The sequence below is a fragment of the Lepisma saccharinum genome, chromosome 16 (genome assembly GCF_977018435.1).
Source record: "Lepisma saccharinum chromosome 16, izLepSacc3.1, whole genome shotgun sequence".
Classification (NCBI taxonomy): Eukaryota; Metazoa; Arthropoda; class Insecta; order Zygentoma; family Lepismatidae; genus Lepisma; species Lepisma saccharinum.
This window is the reverse complement of record NC_139244.1, coordinates 53,847,959-53,873,158: the sequence shown is the minus strand read 5'-3', so window position 1 is coordinate 53,873,158 and position 25,200 is coordinate 53,847,959. Positions and strand designations below refer to the sequence as shown.

The following is a 25,200-nucleotide window of genomic DNA, read 5'->3' as shown; positions in this document are numbered from 1 at the left end:
AATATTTCAAAATATAACAATAGATCAGAAGCTGTTGAGTGGAAGCTCGTTTCGAAATATTGTTTGTGGAAACAATTACATTCTAGAGTCCCTTGTAGCAGCGGATATATTGCGTGATTTTCTTCTGTATTTCGACGTCCGGATTCTATATTACATTTCTGTTATGGACATTTTTTAAACGATTTTTTCAGGTGTTTTGGTGGTTACATGCAGACAAGTGGAATCAAAACGTTGCGAATCAACTTGAGAAAATGATGTATTTCGTGTTAATGGTGTTCCTCGTCGTCCACTCGGGCATTTTTTCCAATGTGGCTGTTGCTGAAGACCTAGTTATAAAAGTAAGTGGTTCAACAAAGGAAAGTTGAAGTTTGATCATAGTCGTTGGACAAATTATTGTAGTATTGCGGAGATATTACATATCAGAGAGAGGAAAATTAACAGTAATTTTAAGGACGAATTTGGGTGTATCATTTGAAGATGGTTGTCAAACTTCATACAAACATACTGTAGGTTAACTGGACTAGAAGTAACAGATTAAAGTGGAGTTAGTACCACTACGTGCCTCCGCCGGGTACTGAATCTACACCCATTGATTACAAGGCAACGGCGTTACAATCCAATCATCCCGAAGACATCAATTTGACGAAGAAAGCAATATGAAGAATTATTATTTTTAAATTTAAAGCAGTCTGTTACGATGACATGTGCAGATTCCCATTTCTATCTTTCATTACTGTTGAATTATTCGTAGATTAACATTTTCCTATATGATGCCATGCTCATCTTCCAGCCAACAATCGGAAGAATCGACCATCGATTTCTCAGAAACTACCAAAATACGAACAAACTTTTGTGGACAGAAACAACATCACCCTTTACCAAAAATCCTCCTTCTTCTTCTTCTTTTTCTTGACCCTATAAACTTGACGTTGATTTTAGCCAACGGAACTGATTTTGTATTTTATACAGCATATTGCACTGTTCATTGTGAGACACACGAAAGTCGTGATGCGTTTCAAAACCTCACTCGGTATAAGCGTCTCGATTTGATTGCGTGTGTGCCTATAGCTGGGTTTCATGTGACGTCAAGATGCGCACAGCCGCCATTTTTTCGGCCAATTTTATTTGTACTTTGCAGTTAAATATCCATTACGTAGCGTTCTTTAGATCTGCACCAACTGCATATTTCTTTTAAATCACGAATGTCTGTATTAGTATCTCCCTCCCACCTACTTGAATTCCGAATGCTTACAAGAATTGGCCTCAATCATGGCTGCTCGAAGACACAATACAACAACTTGTGACATAGGTGAAACACGTCTAAAGCGAAAGTAAACAATCGACAGAAGTTAAGTCTTCGATATCTCAGAATTAAATTAAGCTAAAATTGTGAAACTCAAGGTACCGAAAGACATTTCAAGTATCAAATCAATGCTAGGGAATTTTGCCGTTTGATGTGTTGTTGTCTGTTAAAGTGCCCGTAAAATCTCCTGCATATGACCTTGAACGGCTGAGCACCACGAGCGAATCACAAACGTGCAGGGTTTGCCTAGTTCTGTGACAAGGTGTTTCGCTCAACCACGCTGTCTCCTTTCCGTGTGAGATTTCTACATGGCACCGCCGCAGTGCGCTGCTATTGGCTATCGCCATATGCAGGAGATTTGACGCGCACTCTAGTGTTAACAATCAAATCATTCGATATCTGTTTTATCTCGGGAACTTACTACATACAGACAATTTTATGAAACTATAATTGCTACAAAGATGAAATTTTGTGTAGTGAAATTGGATTCAAATGCTAATTAATTACGATAAAGATTATTCTCAAGAGCAATTTGTAAAAGTTTGTAACAAATATACCGCTACAGAGGGGTGCCCACAGGGAGGGGGGTTCATGACGCGTTATGGGAATTTTTTGGGGGGACATATTTTATATCAATTCTATATATCTTCACACAAAAATGGGGGGATCGTATCGTTTGATTGACTTGTTACTGATTTTTAGTTTTGGTTAATATGTATAGTTTTTCTGCCTACCTGTGGGTGATGGCGGAGATAGGGTTCAAATGATATGCCTTTTGAATTCTTATGCCTTTAGAATTGGTTTGGATGGAGGGGAAGGGCGTGGTATTAGCATTAAAACAAGGTTAGTCGAGCAAACAAACTGTGCAGAATAAGGTTGATTAACATTGGAACGGGAAATGTACGAATTTTACCGAAGCACCGGAAATGTCGAATTCTAAATGGTAGTGAGCCTAAGGTATCTAAAGTAAACATATATTGCTTAAATATGTCTGTATTATACAGTGACGTAACCTCAGGGGTGAAGGGAGTAATTGCCCCCCCCCCCAACCACCTCCAGGGGGGGCACAGAGGAGCAATTACCCCTTCGATTTATAATTTTATGCAAATAAAAATTCTTTTTGTAATTTTTTTGGTTTCTTTCACTCGCATTATCTGCTTTTGTCGTTTTCGTCAAGTTCAGAGCTGTAGCTAGGGGCGGCGGGAGTCGTTCATGAGCGCCGAATGATCTAAAAAGAAGTTGTAAAAGAGAGAATGCCATGTCGTCCAGTGAAATTATTTGCGCCCTATTAAATCAATATTGTTTTCAATTGCAAAAATTGGATCTAAAATTTTTCTTGCTCGCTTCACTCGCATTCTACTTGTTCTCTATAATTTAATGTATTTATATAATATGTGTTGTATATTTTTGTTGAATAAGGTTTGAATACGTACACAATTTTGTGTTAGCTTGTTGCATATGTATTTTCTATTTTATGTCACTGCATGTTGCATATCTGTAAAACATATGCTGTACATGAAAGTTACACATGTATCTTCGGAATGCATTTCTCATTAATTTTCTGCCATTCAAAAATACAGTTTGTGTGGTTGATTTCCATTATTGACGGTGTTGAAAAAATATTTCCAATCGTTTGTTCCAAACAAATGCTTTAACACAGACTTGCACCCCCTTTTTGCGTAATTTATGAGGATAATAACGTCTTCGAAAACGTCGTAATAATAATAATAATAATAATAATAAAGCCATTATTTATGATTATTGGTACGTTTATCCAGCTACTTCCCCCCCCAGACAAAAAGAAACTATGTTGCACTGTCGGATGGCAGTGCAATATGGTGAAAGCTGTTTGAGTCGAACACAAGTGTACGAGTGGGCAGAGAAGTTCACACAGGGTGTAATAAGTGTTCAAGATTCGCCACGTCCAGGACGCTTTGTCTCTGCAGTCACGGAGAACAACATTGGGAGAGTTGACGAGTTGATACGGGAAAAGCAGGGAAAGCAGGCGTATTACGGTGAGTGAGATTGCATCAAAGATGAACGTTAGTGTCGGATCAGCCTACCATATTTTTCATGACGTACTGATGTTCAAGAAAGTGTGTGCGAGGTGGGTTCCAAAACATTTGACACCAGAAATGAAATACCGGCGAATGGATGTGTGCGGGGAGCTTTTTCGACAGTATGAGGCTGAAGGGGAGGCATTTCTTCACCATATTGTCACGGGAGATGAAAGTTGAGTACATTTTTACGAACCTGAACGAAAGCTGGCTACAATGGAGTGGCTACATTCTTCATCTCCAAGACCCAAGAAGGTGCAAGCTGAAAGAAGTGCTGGTAAGGTCATGTTGACTTTGTTTTGGGATCATAAGGGAACAATTCTTGAACATTACATGCCTAGAGGTCAAAATGTAAACAGGGTGACACAAGCAAACCTTATGCGTGAAAATTTGAAACCAGCAATTTTAAAGAAGCGATGTGGTCTGGTGTCTAGTGGCGTCCTGTTACTGCATGACAACGCGAGACCATCAATGACCTAAAGTTCATCTGCTTACCCCACCCCCCCCCCTATTCCCCGGATCTCGCACCTTCAGATTATCACATTTTTGGCCCACTTAAAGACGCTCTTAGTGGCTCAAGGTTCGAGGATGATGAAGATGTCCAGGCAGCAGTTCATGACTGGTTACGCTCATGCCCAAAATAATTCATTGCACGTGCAATTGGGAGGGTTGTGGAGCGCTGGCGCAGGTGCATTGAACTTGAGGGGGACTAGGTTGAATAATTATCATGTGTTGTATTCCATTCGAATAATAGATTCTGTAAAAAAAATATTTCCGGTTATTTATTGAATGTACCTTGTATTTTTCCGCAAATTTTGTCTGACAAAAAATATTTCAGTAATTAATTCGGCATAAACGGGGGGAAATGTTCTACCTTTTGGGGTAGTGCGTCATGGGCCTACATACGTGTATGCTTATAGACCATATAGAGGTTAGGCACTCTATCCATCTCACAAGTGTTTTATGCTGGTCTAGGAACAGCAACACGTGACCGAGAGGAGAAAGACACTATGTTCTTAGAGGCTTGTTCAAAATAGCTGGAGGACGTGATGGGTGTCTGTAAAATCGGATGTTACTAATGAAAAGTGTCGTTTCGTTCGCGAGTGGTGAATTAAAATGTAAGGTATGTAGAAATGCGATATAAAAAATTATTTTATAATGCAACTTACCTTTAATACAGAACAAATCGGATTAATTATAGGTTCGTTACAGGCAAGAGTAGAAAAATATTAAATTTTCAAATTCAGTTCTAAATATATATATATATATATATATAAATATTATTTTTATATTTCGAGTTCATTTATAAAAAAAATAATTACCTTTTTAAATAACAAGTACATTATGTGTTTCTTAAAATCCTTGTTTTCTTTATCAAGTATGTAAGTAACTCAGAATCATAAAAATATTGAACGTCTTTGAAATGTTGCTAGCTATAATAAATTTCTGCAAAATTTAAAGCTAAATTTTAAAACCTGCGTTGATATGGTAGGGAAGACCACCCCAGCACAAGAATTAGTAACTTTTAATCCAATCTTGTATTTATTAATAAATTATATGTTCTAAGATCATACGTCATTATGTGTGTGTATATATATATATAATTATCTTAGTTGGATTCATTGCTTTCTTACACTATATTTGGACAAACAACAATCAACTCCTGAGAAAAAGGCACTAGCACCTGAATTATTTTAAGTTTCTTCTACCCCTGGTCAAAGGTGCTTTTTAATATAAATAAAAATGACCTGGTCGTTGTAAGAAGTATATTTTCACACTTCTGTATCATAATTTCGATAATGGAGATGAGATTGGGATATTGCATACCAGGGTCAAGTCGATTGATTAGGATTATTTTACTTTGCTTTTCTGTCACGCTTGGATAATCGTAAAGATGTGAATGAGATGTTGACATGACGAAATTGATGAAACGACATTCATAAATAACACCCATGCCGAGGTCTGGATTCGAACCCAGGACCCTTAGCTTCGTAACGTCCTGGGCTAACCACTCAGCCACGGAGGTCGGCAAGATCTAGTGGAGAAGTAGACTGAAGTTTAGGTGTAAGACTGGATTGAGAACTGGAAACGTTTGTCTCAGTTTAGTTTTAACTTCTTCAGAATACATCAATAGTGCAAGAAACATTACAGTTACTTCTGGTAAGTTGGTTACTTTTAAAGAAACTATGTTGCATTTTCGATTATGTAATTACAACTTTCCTCTTAAAATCTAGATATACAATTCCAAATGTTCGTTTATTTACTTTCAGTGCAAAGATGTAAAAACTATCATTAAAGAATACGGAGATTGCGAAACGGAGAACCCTTTGATAATCACTAGAGATGTCAAATTTGATTCCGGCGACTGTGAATTTATTGCAACCGATGGCATAGATCTGCATGAAGATCTTGAAGGAACATGGACTGTAAGTTTTATTTAAAAATACCTTAATATTTTACTACTTTTATTTAAAAAATGAACAAGAGAATCAATCAGTAGTTTGGCAAAAAAATCCTGCATTATTATGTATTAAATACGAAGATGGAGAGATACTGTTGAGATGGACCTAAAGGAAATAGGTAGGGATCGAAAAGGATATATAGATGTTGCTCAGGAAAGGGACAGATGGAAGGCCTGTGTTGCTGCAGCCATGAACCTTCGGGTTTGAGATGGCGAGAGAGTTAGTTAGTTAGATGCATTACATGTTCAACATTTTTTTAGTGGGTTTTAGTGTCATTTTATTCGTACTAATGTCTGTTTGGGAAAGCACATAATAAAAATCAATCCAATCTTACATCACATAGTTTTTATGTTAACCTTTTGAAACCAAACATTATACCCACACATGATGATTTGGATGATTATTGTTTAGAATCTTTAGACATGCCCAATATAAAAATTTACTTATATTTACTTTAATTGATTCCGTAAGACTTTAAATGAATAACAGAAAATCGGAGTTTGGGACTTATGGTGCGTTCCTCAAACATCCTGGAATTGTGACATCAATCTTGTAAGCAGGGTTGTCCAGGAACCCATACATTCTAATGGGTTCTATTGGGTTCCGCTGCAGGACCGGAACCTTTTTTCTCGCACAATTTAAATTCGGTCCAAGTTGCGTATTGTTTCATTCAAAAAAGGTTCCTGGACCGTATTTTAATTGATCCTGAAAAAAGGTTCCGGGACAGTATTTAAATTGATGAGGGAATAAAGGTTCCTGGACAGAATTTAAATTCTTCCGGAAAAAAATTCCTGGACCGAATTAAAATTGATAATGGAAAAAAGGTTCCTCGACTGATTTTAAATTTATCCGGGAAAAAAGGTTCCTGGACCGTATTAAAATTCATTCGGAAAAAAAGGTTCCTGGACCGAATTCAAATGCTTTAAATATGAAAAGGTTCTTCACTGTGTAGAACTCGTTTATGTTTGCTGATTTTCTCCCCCAGTCTGGAGTTGAATTTATTTACAATTTCTGGACCAGGGTTGTCCGATTATAAGTTGCCTTCTAAAAATGTCCGCGAGTTTTTACACTGGACTGTCACACTGAGGTTGTAGAAACCGTAGCGCAGGAAATAAATCATGACGCTGTTGTTCTCTCGTGGGGCACGTTCGAAAACCTCCCTTGTCGACGTGTTACAACGCAATAGACCATATTAGTGTGACGTCACATTGAGTTCAAACAACCCGTGAAGTGTTACTCCGGCATCCAATCCAACAACCCCAGCCAATAGGCCGTGGAAGAGGTAACGTGAGCATGTTGTGCTCCCAACAGCTATCACAACAGGGACAGAAAATTCGAAGCAAATGGGGCTGTTGATTGCCAAACTTTTCCGGTGCCGACGCTACCCCTGCCGTGTCCCTAAAGAATTTCGTTCGTCACTTGGTTGCCCTAAGATTTACATTGCAGTGCGATGGGATGGATATTCAAACGTTCTTTTCAACGAAGGCAACAAGCAAGCGAACGAAAACAAGTTTCTGCGTAAGTAGTGACTCGAAATGTTTCAACCAAGGGAAGAAACACCTGCGAGAGAATGGGGCTTCATGGAGAGGGGTAACCTGACTGCAGCGTTTGCGTTTCGCCCACTTCAACCGTTATGCGCTGCCTTGTTCTTTAGATTCTTGAAACAGCATGCACCTGGATTAGTCTTTCATGCTCACAAGTGGATAATTAATTGTTTTTCGTCAGGTCCGTAATGGCAAGCAGGATTGTTCAAGGAACTTTTTCTTCTCGCACAAATTAAAATTCGATCCAAGTTGCGTATTGTCTCATTTCAATACGGAACGTGGACCGTATTTAAACTTATTCTGAATTTATTACGGAGAAAGGTTCCTGGACCGAATATAAATTCATTCGGAAAGAAGTTCTTGGACTGTATTTAAATTCATCCAGAAAAAATGTTCCTGGACCGAATTGAAATACTCTACAGATAAAAAGGTTCTTTACGGTCCAGATTTTCTCTCCTGGACCAAAATTGAATTTATTTAAAATTCCTGAACTTTTAACAACCCTGCTTGTAAGGTCATTAATTGAGAGATTTGCCTAAATAGACAGATGAGTTACAAAACATAACAAACAGTTGGATGTGTAGATGAAAATTGAATCGGTACGTTGACAAGACCTTCCTTATGTTTGATTCATTGCGTGAGTAGAATATTCTACGTTGTGTTTCATTTCCGTTAGACGCTGCTCGTGACTGATCAGAAAATAATTAAAAATGACCAGTTATGTCCTCTTCGTGAAGGACAAAGAAGCGCAAGTGTGGGAGGAATTATAATCTATTTTCTAGTCTTTCTTGCAAACTAAATTACTCTTTCCCCTTTTGCCTCGTAGCGTCTAACTTACGTTGTATTGAATTCGTAAAAATAAAATTAGTCCATACTAATACTTACAATAAGGTTTCCCTTATTGTAATGTATACATTTATTGCATAGCAAATTAAATAAATTATTTTAAACTAGTCCTGGCACTAGCAATGACAAACCACTAAACAAGTACACGCATAGTTGTATTAATTTAGCCTATATATTTCAAATGCATTAATTAAATTTGATGCATTTCCTTTCCTGTATGTAGTGTTATGTATGTATATATAGGTCTAATAAAAATGTTATTTTTTTACAATTTATGTTTTCTCTAAAGTCAGAACGTCAAAGCATGTTATGTGACAATTTTAATGTGTATCACAGCATTATCACAACAGGATTTAGTAACATAAGTTGAATGTTACTATTATCTATTCTAAACTTATAGTGTAGTCGCTTTTTAAGTTGCAGTTAAAGTATGTTGATACTTATGAAACTTTCCCCTTTTAATCAAGTCCAGTGTTAACAGGTACATTTCGGTTCTCAATTCACTTGGTTTAAGTTGGAATAATTTCCAAAGAAACTGTCGAAAAGGAAAATTTAAATCTGGTAACCTGTGAAAACTTTGATCAGTTCTCTGACGAAGAAACCATATTTACAACGAAACCGACATTCTTCTCACGAGAGAGCTAGCAAGAGCTTTTTGCTGAAGTAATAGTTCGTACGGAAGACGGTAGATAGCCTTTGTAATTGAGAGCTCTTTGCTCGCCATGACATCGAAAGCGAATAATGCTCGACCAGGCAAAACGAACGGTATACAAATACACCGTCATTTGTCTGTGGTAGTGAACCCTAAAATATGGATCGTGTAGTGAAAGACACAGTGAAAATGAAACTTGATGTTGTTCAATGATAACCAAAGTCGTCATCTTCAAGCTAAAATGTAGTTTAGTCTATCTTAACAAAACACTTTGATATATGAAAATGAAATAGATGATTGAGGGCTACCAGTTTCTACCAGGGGGAATATTTTACATAAATGTGTCTACGATTATTATCACAGTAAAATTATATTCGATTTTAAACGCTTGTGACTTAAAAGCTGTTAGCTCCAAAATAAAAGATTGATTAATGTTGTGCGATGGAAACATATGTTAACAAGATTAACTACATTTATTACACAAACTCACAAACAGCGTAACACTTTACATTATAACGAAACTACGTTCACCATTCCAGGTTCTGTTTGCACAGACTCTTGTCTAGCAACAGTAGCTTGCTTCTTCTTCCTCTAGGAGGCAGCACTACATTCCTCCCAGAGTTACAAAAACAAATAATTAACAAGGGTATACCCGTATCTGTCAGGGGGTACCTTAATCCTTGTCGATCTTCTAGGCACATGAGGAGTGGATGTTGGTCGTGGAGCAGCGTCATCGTCTTGGGGTTCATGGTCATCAACGTCTGGTTGAGGTGGGGTAATTTTGAAATCTGAATTTCGATTCTCCGCCGCGCCTTCTGGTCCGGGTGGACTATCATCATCCCAGGTTTCTGGATGGTTTTGTTGCCTGTGTGTCCTGTGACGAATCCAACGTGAATGTACCACTCTTTGAGTTCCATCGGCAAAGCGCACTTTGTATAGGTGAGTTCCACCCAACCTTTCTACAATATCTGCCTCCTTGAAGTTAGGTGACAAGTGCTTCGGTGATTGAATCCATACGGTTTCAGTAGGTGAAAATGTCCTGTATGGTTTGCTGTGGTTGCTCCTAGGTTTCAAGAAAGGAGGAGCTTCTGTCCTCTCAGCATCACTATTATGATCACCACGTATACAGTTCCACCATGTTCTTGGACTGAAGGTGAGGACTGAGGCTGCAGGAAGACTACGTTCCTCTCCCAACCGGGAATTCCTAAAAAACAGCAGGTACTCCGCTAACTTTGCATCGAACTGTAAAGAAGTCAGATGTGGATGTTCATGCAACACCTTCAACATGCCAGTCTTCACCGTGCATACGTACCTCTCAGCAAGCCCGTTGCTAGGACTGTGGTACGGCGGTATTGTGATGTGTTCAATCCCGAACTGTTGGCAAAAGGAACGGAACTTTAGGCTAATAAATGCCGGACCATTATCCGAAACTATTGTTTGTGGAATTCCGAGAGTCGAGCATGACTGAAGAATCCAGCGTATGGTCTCCGGTGTATCTAAGGAAGATACTGGCCAGACATCTACCCAGCGACTATAAGCATCCACAAGTAATAGGAACTTTCTTCCAGCCAAGAAGAAATGGTCTACGTGGAATCTTTGTCCTACAAATCTAGCTTCCGGCCACCTATTATCTGGACCTTTCTTGATCCTGGAACGTGTGGATTGGCATGTTTCACAAGTCTGGATACAATGTTGTATATCTCTTGTCATCTTGGGCCACCATGCTTGTGATCGTAAGGTCTCCATCATGGTCCTTTCCCCAGGGTGGTTCGAATGGAAGAGTTCCACAACCTTCGAGCGAAGCGACTGTGGGATGACTAACCTCCCCATCCACCACAGACGTCCTGCCTCTAACGAGAGAAGGTTTCGCCTTTCGTAGTAAGGGTAAATATTGGAATCCTTTATCCGTTGATTAAACCTTTTCGGCCAACCCCTTTCTACATATATTGCAACTTCGGTTATCACTGGATCAGCATTAGTGTGATCAGCGATCATCTGTAGAGAAATTGGCGCTCTGGTGCCTGTCATGCTGTAACACAATGTAGCTTCCTCATCTACTGGGTCCTCTATGGGACAAGGTAACCTGCTGAGCATGTCCGCCACAGGTACACGTGATGATGTCACTACGTCGTAGTTGAATCCGGATAGAAAGAGAGACCAACGCAGTAGTCTGTTCGAAGCGTGCTTGGAGATTGACTTCCCTGGTGAAAATATGAACTTAATGGCCGTAGCATCAGAGATTATTTCGAAATGAAGTCCTCTTAGGAATTTTTCAAATTTCCTCACGCCAAATACTACACTTAATGCTTCTCTTTCTACCTGTGCATATCTTTTCTCCACATCACTAAGTGTAGAAGATGCACATGCCACCGTAGCGAGCTCTCCTTCTACACGATGGCATAATCGGGCGCCGCAACCGTATGGAGAACCATCGCATATCAGCACAATAGGTTTATTTGGATCGAATGGTATTGTGGGTTGCGCTTCTCGTAGTTCCTTTAGAATGTTCCTAAATTCTTTGGATGTTTCAGTAGTCCATTTCCACGAAACATCTTTCTTCAAGAGAGATGTAAGATGTGGTATCTTTGAAGCGAGATTGTGTATAAATCTTCGATGGAAGTTTAACATGCCGATAAAGGATCTCAACTGTGAGATGTCTGACGGTTCTGGACAGTCCAATATTGCCTCTAGATTCTTACGAGAAGGACTAATGCCTTTCGAAGATATGCAGTATCCCAAGTATTCGACTTCCGGAGATAGAAAGGTACATTTGTTGAAGTTAGCCTTCACATTATGTTGCTGAAGTTTAGAGAGGACTAGAAGTGTCCTTTCATAGCATTGTGCCAATGTATCTCCACCTACGATAACGTCATCGAAGTAAAATGCGACGCCTGGTGTGTCTCCCAAGATTTTAGCCAACGTCATTTGGAAAATATCGCCACTAACTGTGATCCCGAAGCACAACCGTTTTATCTTATAGAGTCCCAAATGTGTGTTCACTACAGTTATAATTTGTGACTTTTCTGATAAGAGAAGTTGGCAATAAGCCATTTGAAGGTCCACTACGGAGAAATACTGGCAATTCTTCAGTTTAGCAAATATATCATCAGTTTTACTAATGTTGAACTTCATATTTTCTGTCATCTTGTTGACAGTTGAAGAAAAATCGACACATAACCTCAAAGACCCATCTTTCTTGGTGACTGCCACAAGAGGAGATGCCCAATCAGAGTAGGTGATAGCCTCCCAGAGGCCTTGTTGTACTAGTTTATTAATTTCGACTTCCACTTGTGCCCGCAAACCGTAAGGTGTATCATAGGCCTTGCGGAAAATCGGTACAGCATCTCTTCTCAAAGGTATGTCAATTATGTACGGTTCAATTGGTTTCGATAAATCACCATCGAAGACCGAAGCAAATTCATATTTTATTTTCATCCGCAAATGTTCTGGTTGGTCATTTCCCGTAGGGTCAACTAGCATAGAACTAGTCTGCTGTGAATGTAGCAGTAAAGTTCTCCAATCCGGCGTAACGACATCTAACCATGAACGACCTATGAGTGGATAGGATAGAAAGTCCTTGCATAAAATAACGGGAAGTGAGTAAGTCGATCCAGAGTGTGTAAGTTCCAGTTCAGCCTGACCTTGCACTGAAAGAGCATGTTTCCCTACGCCATATATTTTTATGGAGGAATGGTTAATATCAGTCGTTGGAAACCAATTACTGAATGAATCTGCTTGGAACAGAGTTACGGCAGACCCTGTATCAAGCTCACATTGAACAAACTTGCCGTTAATAAGTAAATCCTTTAGCATTGGATTCTTTGATATAGGGTAATTAGACGTAGGTGACCCGATGATGTGTGACTCACAACTGTATGAAACGACACTAGGTAACCATGCTGTTTGCTCGCCAGGTGAAGTATGAGAAGTTGACATCTTCAAATTTTCGATTTCAGTAGTTTGTCCTCCGTTATTATTACTATTGGGCTTCTGTTTAAGCTTCTCTCTCTTCCTACACCGCTTTTGCCAGTGACCACGTTTCCTACAGAATGAACAAACTGAATCCTTGGCTGGACAGTTGTCTTTAAAATCATGTTTGTACGTACAGTTAGGACAGCTGTAATCAGTATATTTCATTCCGTGAATCGTTGGATTAGACGAACTATAAGTATGTTGTTTTGTATGTTTGTCCCCTTGCACTGTTCTTCTTGGAAATTGGGTTGAGGTGCGTGAAACTGCTGACTCTTGCTTTACACTTTCTGATCGTATTAACAATCGGGTTTCTTTCTCTAACATTTCATTTTGTAATGTCAGTTCCTGACATCGCTGAAAGGTTAGTGACTGTACTGAAAGCAACTTTCTTCTAGTAACTTCAGATCGTATGCCCAATACTATTTGTTCAACTAAAGCTTCGTCCAGATAATTGCCGTAGTTACATTTTATGGCTTGTTGCTTCAGCCTTATGAAATAAGCAGAAACGGTTTCACCTTCCTCTTGTACACAACGTCGAAACTTATATCGTTCAACAAACTTATTAGTTACAGGTTTGTAGTGTGACAAAAGACTATCCTTTAGACGAGAATATGACAGATTCTGTACAAGGTCTGGTGCGACTACATTTTTCAAGACTTTAAATGCCTTTGCACCTATAAAGGCGATGAGTATAGGAACTCTCTGATCATCACTGAACTTTTGAATGATACACAACTGTTCGAAACGTAAGAGATAATCTTCAATGTCCTCTGAATCTTCGTCGAAAGCGTTAAATGTTATGTTTGTGTACATATTTATGACTGTAAATCCAAACGTTTAAACCTAACAACTATGAAAAGTGAGTTTTCACGTATAATTATACTTGATCTGCATCGGATCACAATGTATCTATGAACGTGACAAAGCCTTTGTACGTTTCAAGATTATAACTTGTTTCCACGTTAGAAGGAATCTTGATATATATATTTACACCACACTATTTTTATAAGACTTAGACGGTTTATGCTTACCGTATTATGACAAATTGCGTCAAACCGACACGTTTATGATTGTTCCAACAGTTTGCTGTACGAATGAGGACAGTCCGTCCGAACAGAATAAACTTACGGAAATGTAAGGTTCTTGCAAATCCTGCAATCCATGAAGAGTAAAGTTCTTTTATACCGACTGCGCCATAATGTTGTGCGATGGAAACATATGTTAACAAGATTAACTACATTTATTACACAAACTCACAAACAGCGTAACACTTTACATTATAACGAAACTACGTTCACCATTCCAGGTTCTGTTTGCACAGACTCTTGTCTAGCAACAGTAGCTTGCTTCTTCTTCCTCTAGGAGGCAGCACTACAATTGAGAGCTCTTTGCTCGCCATGACATCGAAAGCGAATAATGCTCGACCAGGCAAAACGAACGGTATACAAATACACCGTCATTTGTCTGTGGTAGTGAACCCTAAAATATGGATCGTGTAGTGAAAGACACAGTGAAAATGAAACTTGATGTTGTTCAATGATAACCAAAGTCGTCATCTTCAAGCTAAAATGTAGTTTAGTCTATCTTAACAAAACACTTTGATATATGAAAATGAAATAGATGATTGAGGGCTACCAGTTTCTACCAGGGGGAATATTTTACATAAATGTGTCTACGATTATTATCACAGTAAAATTATATTCGATTTTAAACGCTTGTGACTTAAAAGCTGTTAGCTCCAAAATAAAAGATTGATTAATTTAAACGCTGGAGCGTAGCACGCTCCAGGGTGTGATTGTAAAGCTGTAATCCCATATTGAACACTGTAATTGGGCATTCGCCTGTTGTGTTTAAATTAAATAAATAAATAAATAAATTTCGAGCGAGCAAAAGTTGTCCCATGCAGGACTCTACATCTCACAAAATATTGATTATAATTGATGCAATCATTCAATACACAAAGGAAAAATTAGATAACCTACAACGATCAATAATTTGAAAAAATATTAGTTGATTGATTGATTCATTTTATTTACTTTGCTTTTCTGCCACTTTTGGTTTATCGCATAGATGAGGATGAAAGGTGATCGGATGAAACTGATGAGAAAACAATGCACATTTACAAAACACAACATATGTTCCACAGACGATTATATTAGGCTCTGAGTCGAGACACCAGATCTCCGTTTTTCTGCAATAGACATCAAAAACGTAATTCAGTAATATAAGCATTATTATTATTTTTCCTTAATACGGTTAAAGCTTGTCATTTTCTAGAAATTAAATTAACTGGAAATAATGGATTTCGAGTAGCGATGCGCGAATTAGACCGTGAATGTAGTATGTGTCCTTTGCTCACCAATTCAGTAATAAAACAATAAACATTCCCAATAAATATTCCTTAGGGAAGTGTTATAATTTGTTTTTACAGCACAGCACTCGTAAAACAAAGAGTGATTCAATTGATTTTTGTGCCACTTTTGGCTAAATTTCGAAGATGGGGATGAGGGATGATATGATGAAATTGATGAATGGACACTCAGAATAATAAATGCCCAGGCCTGGATTCGAACCGGGGACTCCTGGTGTCGTAGAACTATGCTCTAACCACTCCACCACGGGAGCCGGCAGAGTCATCCCAATATTCCGGTACAATCACTGTGACTCACATGGGCGTGGTCAGAAGTTTTGCCCCCATAAACAATAAATAGTAGAAATATTAACAATAATTACCACAACGGTTATAGTCATTGTTATGTATTGATTAATAATAATAATTAAACTTACTAAAGTAAGTTTTAATTATCACATAAATGGGGAGGCTCCATCCAACTGATGAAAATTCAGCACAATTGTTTTCAAACGTTAGGGGGAAATTTCACTTATAAGGTTTGTGTTTGTGTGACCTCTCACCTAAATCTATCATTATCGGAAGTTTATAAACAGTGGAATCATTCATTTTTTGGATTAAATGATATAATAAAAAAATGTAACCTAATTCCTACATTTTACAGTCATCTTCTTCGACGATGTAATCCAGTTTTTACTTTTGTTTTTCTGTTCGAATACTAAGTACATGACTTTACGGTATTTTTATTATTAACAATAAAAATAGAAAGCTTTCTGATTTTTTGTAACTTGAAGTAAAACATGCCAATTTCCCTGGGATGGTGGTGGGGTCGACCTCCCCACACACGACGCCTATGGTGAGCATCTTCCAAAGAACCAACGGCGTAATTTGAAAATCTTCAAAAATATACGTTTCAAATTTCGCTTGTTTAAAATTTATAAATGAACACCATTATTTAGTGAGGTACATACATTCTTTATTTGTGACTTTGGACTTACAAATGTATAATTCTTTCTTTATTTCTTTCACTCATGCAATAATAGATTGTTGTTCTTGCATAATATACCTGTATCTTTTAGTTTAAACATGTTTATTATATTTATATACAGTGCGTTCGTTTTATCTCTGGGCCGAGATAACACGTGAACAACTTTGAATAACTCTTATATCACAGATTAGTACTCGTTATGAAATATATATATATAATTGTCTACATGGTAAAGACATATGCGTAAATAAACGTTATGGGACGAAAATGCCGGCATCTGCTGCATGTCACACGCAATCTGGGCCCAGAGCCAAATCGAACGGACTGTATTTTCACTTATTCAATAATAAGGTTTCTACATAATTTATTTGTCTCTTTGAGTTTACCAGTGTTTATTTTATATTTCTTTTTATTACTACAATAACGTTGCTCATGCGATAAATGTTTGTTAATCATTTCAAAAAATGTCGTGCTGAATAGATAGAAACGTTAAATATATATAAAACTATATTGCTATGAAAATGATCGCTTATATTACTAATTATAGATACAAAATTGTATAAAAAATAATAATACAAATTAAAGTTTTATTTACAAACAGTTGGGCGGGCCCCTCAGTGCCTCAAGAGTGTGAAGAAATGGAAGGAGTCCGTCTCGCTTGCGCCGAGTCCTTTGCGTCGAGTGTTCTTGTCGGTTTATTTCCGCCGCGACATATGTCAAGACCTTCCTTGATGGGGTTTCCCACAATCCGGAGTGTCATTATCGCCGCGCGATAAACCCAATGTTTATGACGTTGCCCAGCTGCGGCTGTTTACCTTCGATTGAAAGGAAGGTGATTGGTAAATGAATGTAAGATGAAAGTATATATGAGGGATCTACATTGGGAAATTAGTATTAATATAAAACTGAGACTTGAGAGAGACGACAAGATGGCTGAGAATATGGAAATGATAGAGACAACGCACGGGAAAGCTGTCCCTTATTTGCATTTCTGGATGCAATTTCCACTTTAAACAAGCAATTTGGAGAATTGACCCCTGAATCAGAAGTAGAAGAGGGATTCCTACTCATCATGGACACTTCACCACTCGATCAAAAGGTCCAGTGTTTAATGACTACTTCGTGAAAAAGTGGTTGGGGAACGAACATGCTCCAATATCTGTGTGGAACTGTTGCAACCAAAGACATAAGACAAATAATGCCGTTGAGTCATGACATTGAAAGCTTAACAAAGTCATCGGGAAAAGGTAACCCAATGTTTATGTGCTGCTTGAAGCCTTAAATACGGGAACAAAGAGAAACTCGTCTGCAATTGAGATGGCAGAATTGGGTCTATTGGCTGTGAAGAGAAGAAAATATCAATACATCAAAAGGACAAACGTGTTGAGTGTGTTCTTTCGAAGTACAGAAGCTCGGGCGATCTTCGAGGATTTTATGTAGTGTATAAATGATTAATAGTTAATTGGCTGATTTATGTATTTTGTGTTGTGGAATAAAGTTGATACAAGTGTTCCTGTTTAACGTCTTTTAAAATAAGTAAACTCTTATTTGACCCTCTGGATAGGTTTAACATTTCAGTGTAAACACAGCTGTGCAACGTCATGTTTTAAGTCCACTTTATGCACTATGCACCATGTGCCCATAAACACAAGTGCGCGCGGCGATGATGACACTCTGGATTGTGGGAAAACAAGCCTAGGAAGGTCTTGACATATGTCACGGCGGTAATGAACCGATAAGAAAACTCGGCGCAAATGACTCTGCGCAAAAGACACGACACCAAATGGAAGGGCGTCAGATATAAAATAGAAAAAAGGTTGTGGGGCACTCAGTGCCCCAGCACGTTCGGCGGATGAAAACATGTTCAACTATGCATTACTTTCAGGTACATTGATTGCAAATCTATTTTCTACAGGTTCATGTCCTTTTCTCGACTGTAGAGAGGAACATCACAGACGTTTGCCCATACCTCTGGTATGACAGTGAGGAGGAACCCTCCCAACAGACCCAAATGTTCTTCCAACTATTTGGGTTCGAGAGAGGAGAATCTTGCGATAGGCCAAAGGCAAGTATATATAGCTTCTAAGGTTTCATCATTTTGCCTTCATTTTGATCATCATTCACTAAAGAAAATTTATGTGAAAAAGTTTGTGTTTCTCTTGGACCAACATGTAGAGCAAATATTTACAGCGATTTTAAGCAGCAATAACTTTTTCGACGAACTGCAACTGCATATTCGTTACTTTTCAGAATAATTGATTGTAACTCAGTTTCACATGCCACTCCAAATAGCCCAGTAAGTTTGCTTCACTTGATATAAGCTTGCTGCAAGCTTTTAATGGCAGGCTGCAAACTTGCAACAGGCTTGAACCAATCCAACTACTGACCACATGTGACAAGTTTGTCAGGAGAAGCTGCATGCTTGAATCAAGCTTGCATCATGCTTCCATGAAGTTTTTCATATCTAACTGGGTTTGACCAGATACCTCAAACTTGTCACAAGTCCATAGTCTAGGACATAATGCGTAACGAAGTTAACAGTTATTTCTCGTAGGAATTGAAATTTTGATGTTACGTACCTTCATATTTCCATAATTAATCACATGAGTTTCCTTATAAATCAGTGGCGGAGATTGGGTTTCAAAACTGAGGGGGCAAGGTGCCAGAACTAGGGGGGCAAGGACAGTTTACTTTCGTCTGATATATATAAGTTCTAGCATAGTGCGTGGGCAAAAGTGACAAAAAATGTGTGTGTGTGGGGGGGGGGGGTTATTAACCCACGCCCCCTAATCGCCGCCACTGCTTATAATTTAATGAAAAATTATTTCACTTTTATACTGCCTTGAGCTAAAGAATGGAGTGTCTGTTTCAATTATATTTGAAACATGTTATACAGAGCATTCCCTGACATTCGCTACGAGACTCGGTGGAAAGCGGCCCGGCGACAGCGATTGTCTTTCCCGGTGAACGGGTCCGCGACAGTCGCACGCTACAGTCTGTTTTTTTCTCTCTCCCTGCATTCGCTCTCTTTCACTTTCTGTTGACGTTGCAGACTGACGCCAGTATAATCCTCCCTCGGTTGTGTTGTGTCTTGTCCGTGTGTTGAAGATTGGGGCTTAATATGGCACCAGAAAAGTACACATTACACGAAAGGACTTATCTCATCGAGTGTTACTTCGGAAAGAGGAATGTGGAGAAGTGCGACGACGTTTTACAACGAAATTTCCTGGTGTTCCCGTTCCACATAGGACCACTATATTAAACCTTGTAAAAAAGTTTAGAGTAACAGGGTCAGTTCTGAATAAAAGTGGAAAGAAAAACCCACGTACTGAGGAAAATCTCGATGAGATGGGACAAAGATTAGAACAGTCTCCTCAGAAATCGATCCGCCGCCTCTCACAAGAAACGGGTGTTTCAAAAACCTTCTATGTCCCCCGATTTGTCAGCCTGCAATTTTTCTTTATGGGGAATCTATAAATTAAAGTATTCAAAGACAATCCGCACATCATCCGTGAGTTAAAGGAGAGTATTGTACGAGAAATCGGGAGAATTACAGTAGACGAACTTGCATGTAGATTTGTCAATTTCCTTCGGAGATGCCAGGAATGTGTTGCAGCAGAGGGACATCATTTTCAAGACCTTCTGCAGTCAAGGCTAGTACACAATATGAAAACTGTAATTTTAATAGCCGACTCTACCGACTGTCGCGAACCCCGTTCGCCGGGAAAGACAAGCTCTGATGCCGGTCCGCTTGCCGCCGAGTCTCGTAGCGAATGTCAGGAAATGCTCTAGAAGATACCATACTTTGTCTAGAATTATGTAACTATAAAAGTAACTTAAAGTGATTGCTTAAAGTAATGGAAACGCAGTTATTGTCAAAAATAATAACTATAAATGAATTACTTTTTCAGTGAATTTACTGCAATTGTGACCGAGTTACCTACCTTTAAAAATAACTTTCCAAAGACTAACTAATATTCAAATTTTTTTTTATGTACGTACATATCCTCACATATCCTGCGGTAGGTAATCTATAAGAAAAATATAGATAAAAATTAAATTCTATAGAATTCCATAACTTCACAATAATCACAGTGTTATATCTATTCAATATTTTATCAAAATCGTGCATTTTGAACTACTTTTCTTGCCAGTACAATCTTAATCAGTTTGTTTGAGTGTACTAGCAACTAATTGAAATAACATGTCTGTTAAAATGGTAAATGTTTTCTTCTTTTCAAATTTAACTCTGAGTTTACATTTGCCATGCTTAAATTTACAGATATACATTATTAATCTGTTAATTATTATTCCTCGAGGATGATTGAGAATAATGCAACGTGCTAGAGTGAAAATTATTGTCTAGATTTCCGTTAGCTGTTCATGGCATAGAAAAAGGGTAGTACAACAACTGTTATTTGTTGAAATATGCACTTCATAAATGACAGAAATCACTTCAACACACACGGCTTCAAATTGCGCCTAAGTTATGACATCAACGATTCATTTCGCTGTTGGTATTTTCCATTGTAACTGTTCCTATCGCACTCTTTGTTTTCCCATAATTTTCTTCTCGTCCTGGACACTTTCAAGATCGGTTTCTGAACGTGCATCTTTTCCCTGCTGGGCTACGTAACGACCGTGTGGTGTAGTAATTAAACATTTTTTATTGCGAGGACCAATGGACGCATATTACTTTTTCGCGAAGTCGGCATTTTTAAGACCTCAATGCGGCGAGTAAAAACTTGTCATCTTTGTTTTTAAATATCTGATTGTTTGGTGGTACACTACTCTATGACCGCCTGGAAATATTTCTAAGTCGAGAAATTGTTAATATGGCAACCTATGCCCTTGAGAATGGCTGAGATTGGCCAACTGTACTACAGGCTCCTCTATCAGACCACAAAGACTGTACAGGGATATTTTCATTCTCACAAATAACATGAGATTTATCTTAAAAAACTATGAACCATCGTTATAATAGAAAATCAAAATGAGAACTTAATTTGGAGTGATAATACCATTAAGCCTTGTTTTCATGATTAACGAAAATCCAATATGCTGACCAAGGCAGAATTTTTTTAAAAAAAAAAAACATAAACTAAACGTTACGTTTCAACCTTCTAGCAAGGTCTTCTTCAGACTCTGTACCAAATACAAATGAAATAATGTACATGACAGGAAGATGCATATACGCAAAAATCACTCCCCTCCAGACACTAGACTATTAGAAAGTTGTTTATCTGGAACATTCCTTTCCAGGTGTTCCAGCAGGTGGCCTTCTCTTGTCAACTGACAGGCAATTTAGATAAACATTTCCTTTCATATGAGACGTGGTTGGACTCCTTATCTCACGCTAGTTTCCCTTATCCTTTCTTTCTTCATTCTTCATCCTTCTTTTTTCCACCTTCGCTTTTGTTCTTTTCAATCTTTCTAAGTCTTTCTTCCAGTCTTTGTTTATCTTCAGTGCCCCATTCCAGTTTATTGTGTCTTCTTCACCTTTCTTCTGCATTTCCTTAGCCTCCTTCCATTTTATCACTAGTACTCTCTCCTTCCTTCATATCTGCTGAACCTCATCCCACTCTATGTCATGTCCTGTTTCTTTCGTGTGCTTAAATATCGCATTTCTCTCTCTCTTAAGTCGTACATCATCCATATGTTATTTCAACCTGTCTTTTATCCCCTTATTTTGTTTCTCCTATGTACACACTCTGACATTCTTTACACTTCACTTCGTAGATAATCCCTTCCTCCTCCTCTTCTCTGTATTCCTTTTTCGTGTTCGCGTTCATTGCTATTCTTAGGATTCTTTGTCCTCCCTTCCTGCAAGTTTTAATACCCGCTTTCCTAAGCACTTTGGATATATATCTTGGTCTTCCCCATACTCCATATGAGAAAAACCACCTGTCTTTTCCTTTCTTCCTTCATCTTTTTCCTTCTCTTCCTCTCCTCCTCTGACACTTTTCTTCCTTCTTCTTCTGTTTATGTCTAGTCTATCTTCCTTCTCGAAGCTATTCTTTTCCAGCTACTTCCATAGGCTATTTATTTGGTCTTCTTTTTCACATTCTTTCGTGCACGTTTTCTTGATTCTGTCCTCCATATTCTTTATAATTATTTTTGTCACCTAACTTACATCACTTCTCTTGTGACAGAATACCCCAGCTGCACATTTCGTCTGATACCAAGCGGCTCCCTTTTCATCAATATATCTAGGTAGCTTATCATGTCTTCCTTTTCTATTTCGAGTTCCTGCAATATCCCTCGTTCTTCATATTGTATTTCTTTTACTTCACTCATTAGCATTATTTTATCCCCCATTTTACTGTAACCGTTATTCCAAATGGTTTGATTTGATTTGATTTGATTTAGTTTATTTTACTTCGCGTTTTATGCCTCTTGGCTAATTTGCGAAGATGGGGATGAGTGATGAAATGATGAAATTGATGAATGGACATTCACAAACAACCAAGCCCGACCGGGATTCCAAATGGTTTCCAGCGCCTTCACTGCCCTTTCATTATCCCATTTTCCTATAATGTCTTGTCCCATTTTTTTCTAAGAATGTCAAAAACATGTCCCCTCTTGATGCTTTTGAACATACTATTTCATATCTAAGCTAAACATTGTCGTCTTCTTCCCATCCAACTTAAGTGATTTTATGAGTTCCACAACTTGTTTACTGTTCCTTACTGCTCTGCTTTCTTGCAGTCGTACAAACACTTCAATCACTTTCTTTAACTTCCTATCCAAGGGTTTCAAAATATTGTTTGTGCAGTCGATTATTGGTCAAAACTTTATCTCTTCTTTGTGTATCTTTGGAAAGCCTTTGAAACTGGGCAGTCTTCCTGTCTCCTTTATGCACTTCTTGAATCCTCTCCTCCTACAGTCTTTTATGACCTTTTCTCTTATAGTTTGTTCTTCTGTTACACAAATCTCCTCATATCCATTCCCTTTTAGGTATTGATACTTCATCTCGTACCGTTCTCTTTCCATCACCACACTGGCTTCTCCCATATCTGCCTGGTCTACAACCACATCACTTCTTGTCTTGATTTTCTTCATGCCTTGCCTTTCTTTTTTTACTCAAATTATCTACTTTTCCCTTCTTTTCTATTTCTTTTTTCAATATGGCTGCTGTTCTCCTTCCAATCTTGTCTCATTCTGACTCTTCTTTTATTTGGAGCACTGCTTCTTCAATGTCATATCTAACTTCTCCTTTCTTTAACTTTGAAACCTCTTCCTAGTTTTAAAAAAACTTCCTCTTTTCTCACAGATCTACATTTCCTATTACCACAAATCTTCTTCTGGGTCCTCTTATTTTTCATCTTCTCTTCTTTCTTCTTTCCTTCCTAGTTCCTCTCCTTCCTCAAGGCTGCCGTGCTGATAAACGGAGTCTTACAACACCATTTTTGTCACTTTAGAGATGGCGCCTCCTGATTGTACATGCAACAGCGAAGAGCAGTGGTTTTTACCCTCTGGAAGTCTAAAACGTATAGACATTCTACGGCAAATGAAAATATAATGTCTCCATGCTTGCTTATCACTCCAGCAAGTTTACAAATAAAGGACGAAGTTCGACAATGTCCCCAGTCTGGACGCAGATGGGTGGAACGTAATGGCGCAAATAACACCCCACAAAACTCCCGCGGTGCAGGAGGGTTCAGTAAGAATGGCAAATTAAGAATTTCTTTCTCAAGGCATTGAAATATATTTTTAACCAAACATACCTATTATTTTCTTATGCCCCTACAACTGCAAACGGAAAATGTTAATAACTAGGAAAGTAGAAAATGAATTACCAGGTTAAAAGAACAAGTCATTATGGTCATTACAAGAAATGCAACAAGATATAATTTTGACTAGCAGATAATGTTAAAGAAAATTGAAAGATTTTGGTTATGTTACTCATCTATTTTACACGCTATTTATTGTGAAACGTGCTGGATGTTTGCCGATAGGTTTTCATGGTGTAAAGGAAACAATAATGATTACAGAGGTTTAAGTAAAAAGTAAGAAATAAAAAAAACACGAAATGTGCCGAATTCATATGATGAAAGAATGTATATATGACATTTAGTGCCTGGAGAAATAATAATGCTGTTCAAACAATGTTGCAACAAGTGGCGGGATATAATTAGAAGAATTGTGGATGTAATAGCAACATTATCCAACTGTAATTTGGTTCTCAGGTTACATCTAGAAGACATTACGAACATACAAAATAGTTCTGCTAATTTTCTCAACATCATAGACTTGCTAACGAGGTAGGTATAGCAGAGAGGCAGCACTTCGTTCCTACGCGTCAGCAAAAATTCGATGCGACTGGTGTTATGTTACATCCGGTCGTAGCGGGGTACGAGCGATTTTATTGTTGAGTCAGCAGAACGTGTCTGATCACGTTGAAGATATCGGAAGCGGTGGGGGAGGGGGTCAATGGATTTGTCACGTTGTTTGTTGATGTATGCTAACCTAACACGTGCGTATGTTTGTGTGTGTGTGTGTGTCTGTGGAGGAAATGCGCGCGCAACCATTGCGTATGATGCAAACACATGAAGAAATGATTTAAAGATGGCGCCGAATTTTGCTGTACCCCGAAAGCTTAGCGGCTAAGGTTATTGCTCTGTAAAACAAGAGGCGTCGAGGGTTCGATTCCTGGTAGAGTCAATATTGATTGATTGATAGATTGAGTTAGTTTTTTTAAGTCCATTTTATGCACGGTAAAACTAATCAGGATTGGACCTACAGTTGAAAAGTGGTGATTCGGACCACTATGTGCCTCCACCGAGTATCGAACCTGGGACCCTTTGGTTACAAGGCGACGATGTCAATATTGAATGGTCTCGATTAGCCTGTGTGTACATAAAGCCAACAAAATGGTTGAGTTCGAAAATCGAGTTGGGTTAGTGGTTAATGTTGTCACCTGGCAATGAAGAGGTCGCGGGTTCGATTCTCTAGGTAGTTAAATTAGGACAATTGTTTAGTCCCGCCATTATAGGTCCCCGATTAGTCCATCTGTGCATAAATAG

At 38.3% G+C, this 25,200-nt stretch overlaps 1 protein-coding gene across 1 annotated transcript; it reads left to right on the top strand.

Annotated features, from left to right (window-relative positions):
* Positions 1 to 233: 233 nt before the first annotated feature.
* LOC146000585 (uncharacterized) lies at positions 234 to 18,260 on the top strand. Its single transcript, XM_083138337.1, has 3 exons — positions 234 to 338; positions 5,631 to 5,786; positions 18,090 to 18,260. Exons 1-3 carry the CDS (start codon positions 252 to 254, stop codon positions 18,258 to 18,260), a joined length of 414 nt encoding a protein of 137 aa, XP_082994463.1. The 5' UTR covers positions 234 to 251.
* Positions 18,261 to 25,200: the final 6,940 nt, after the last annotated feature.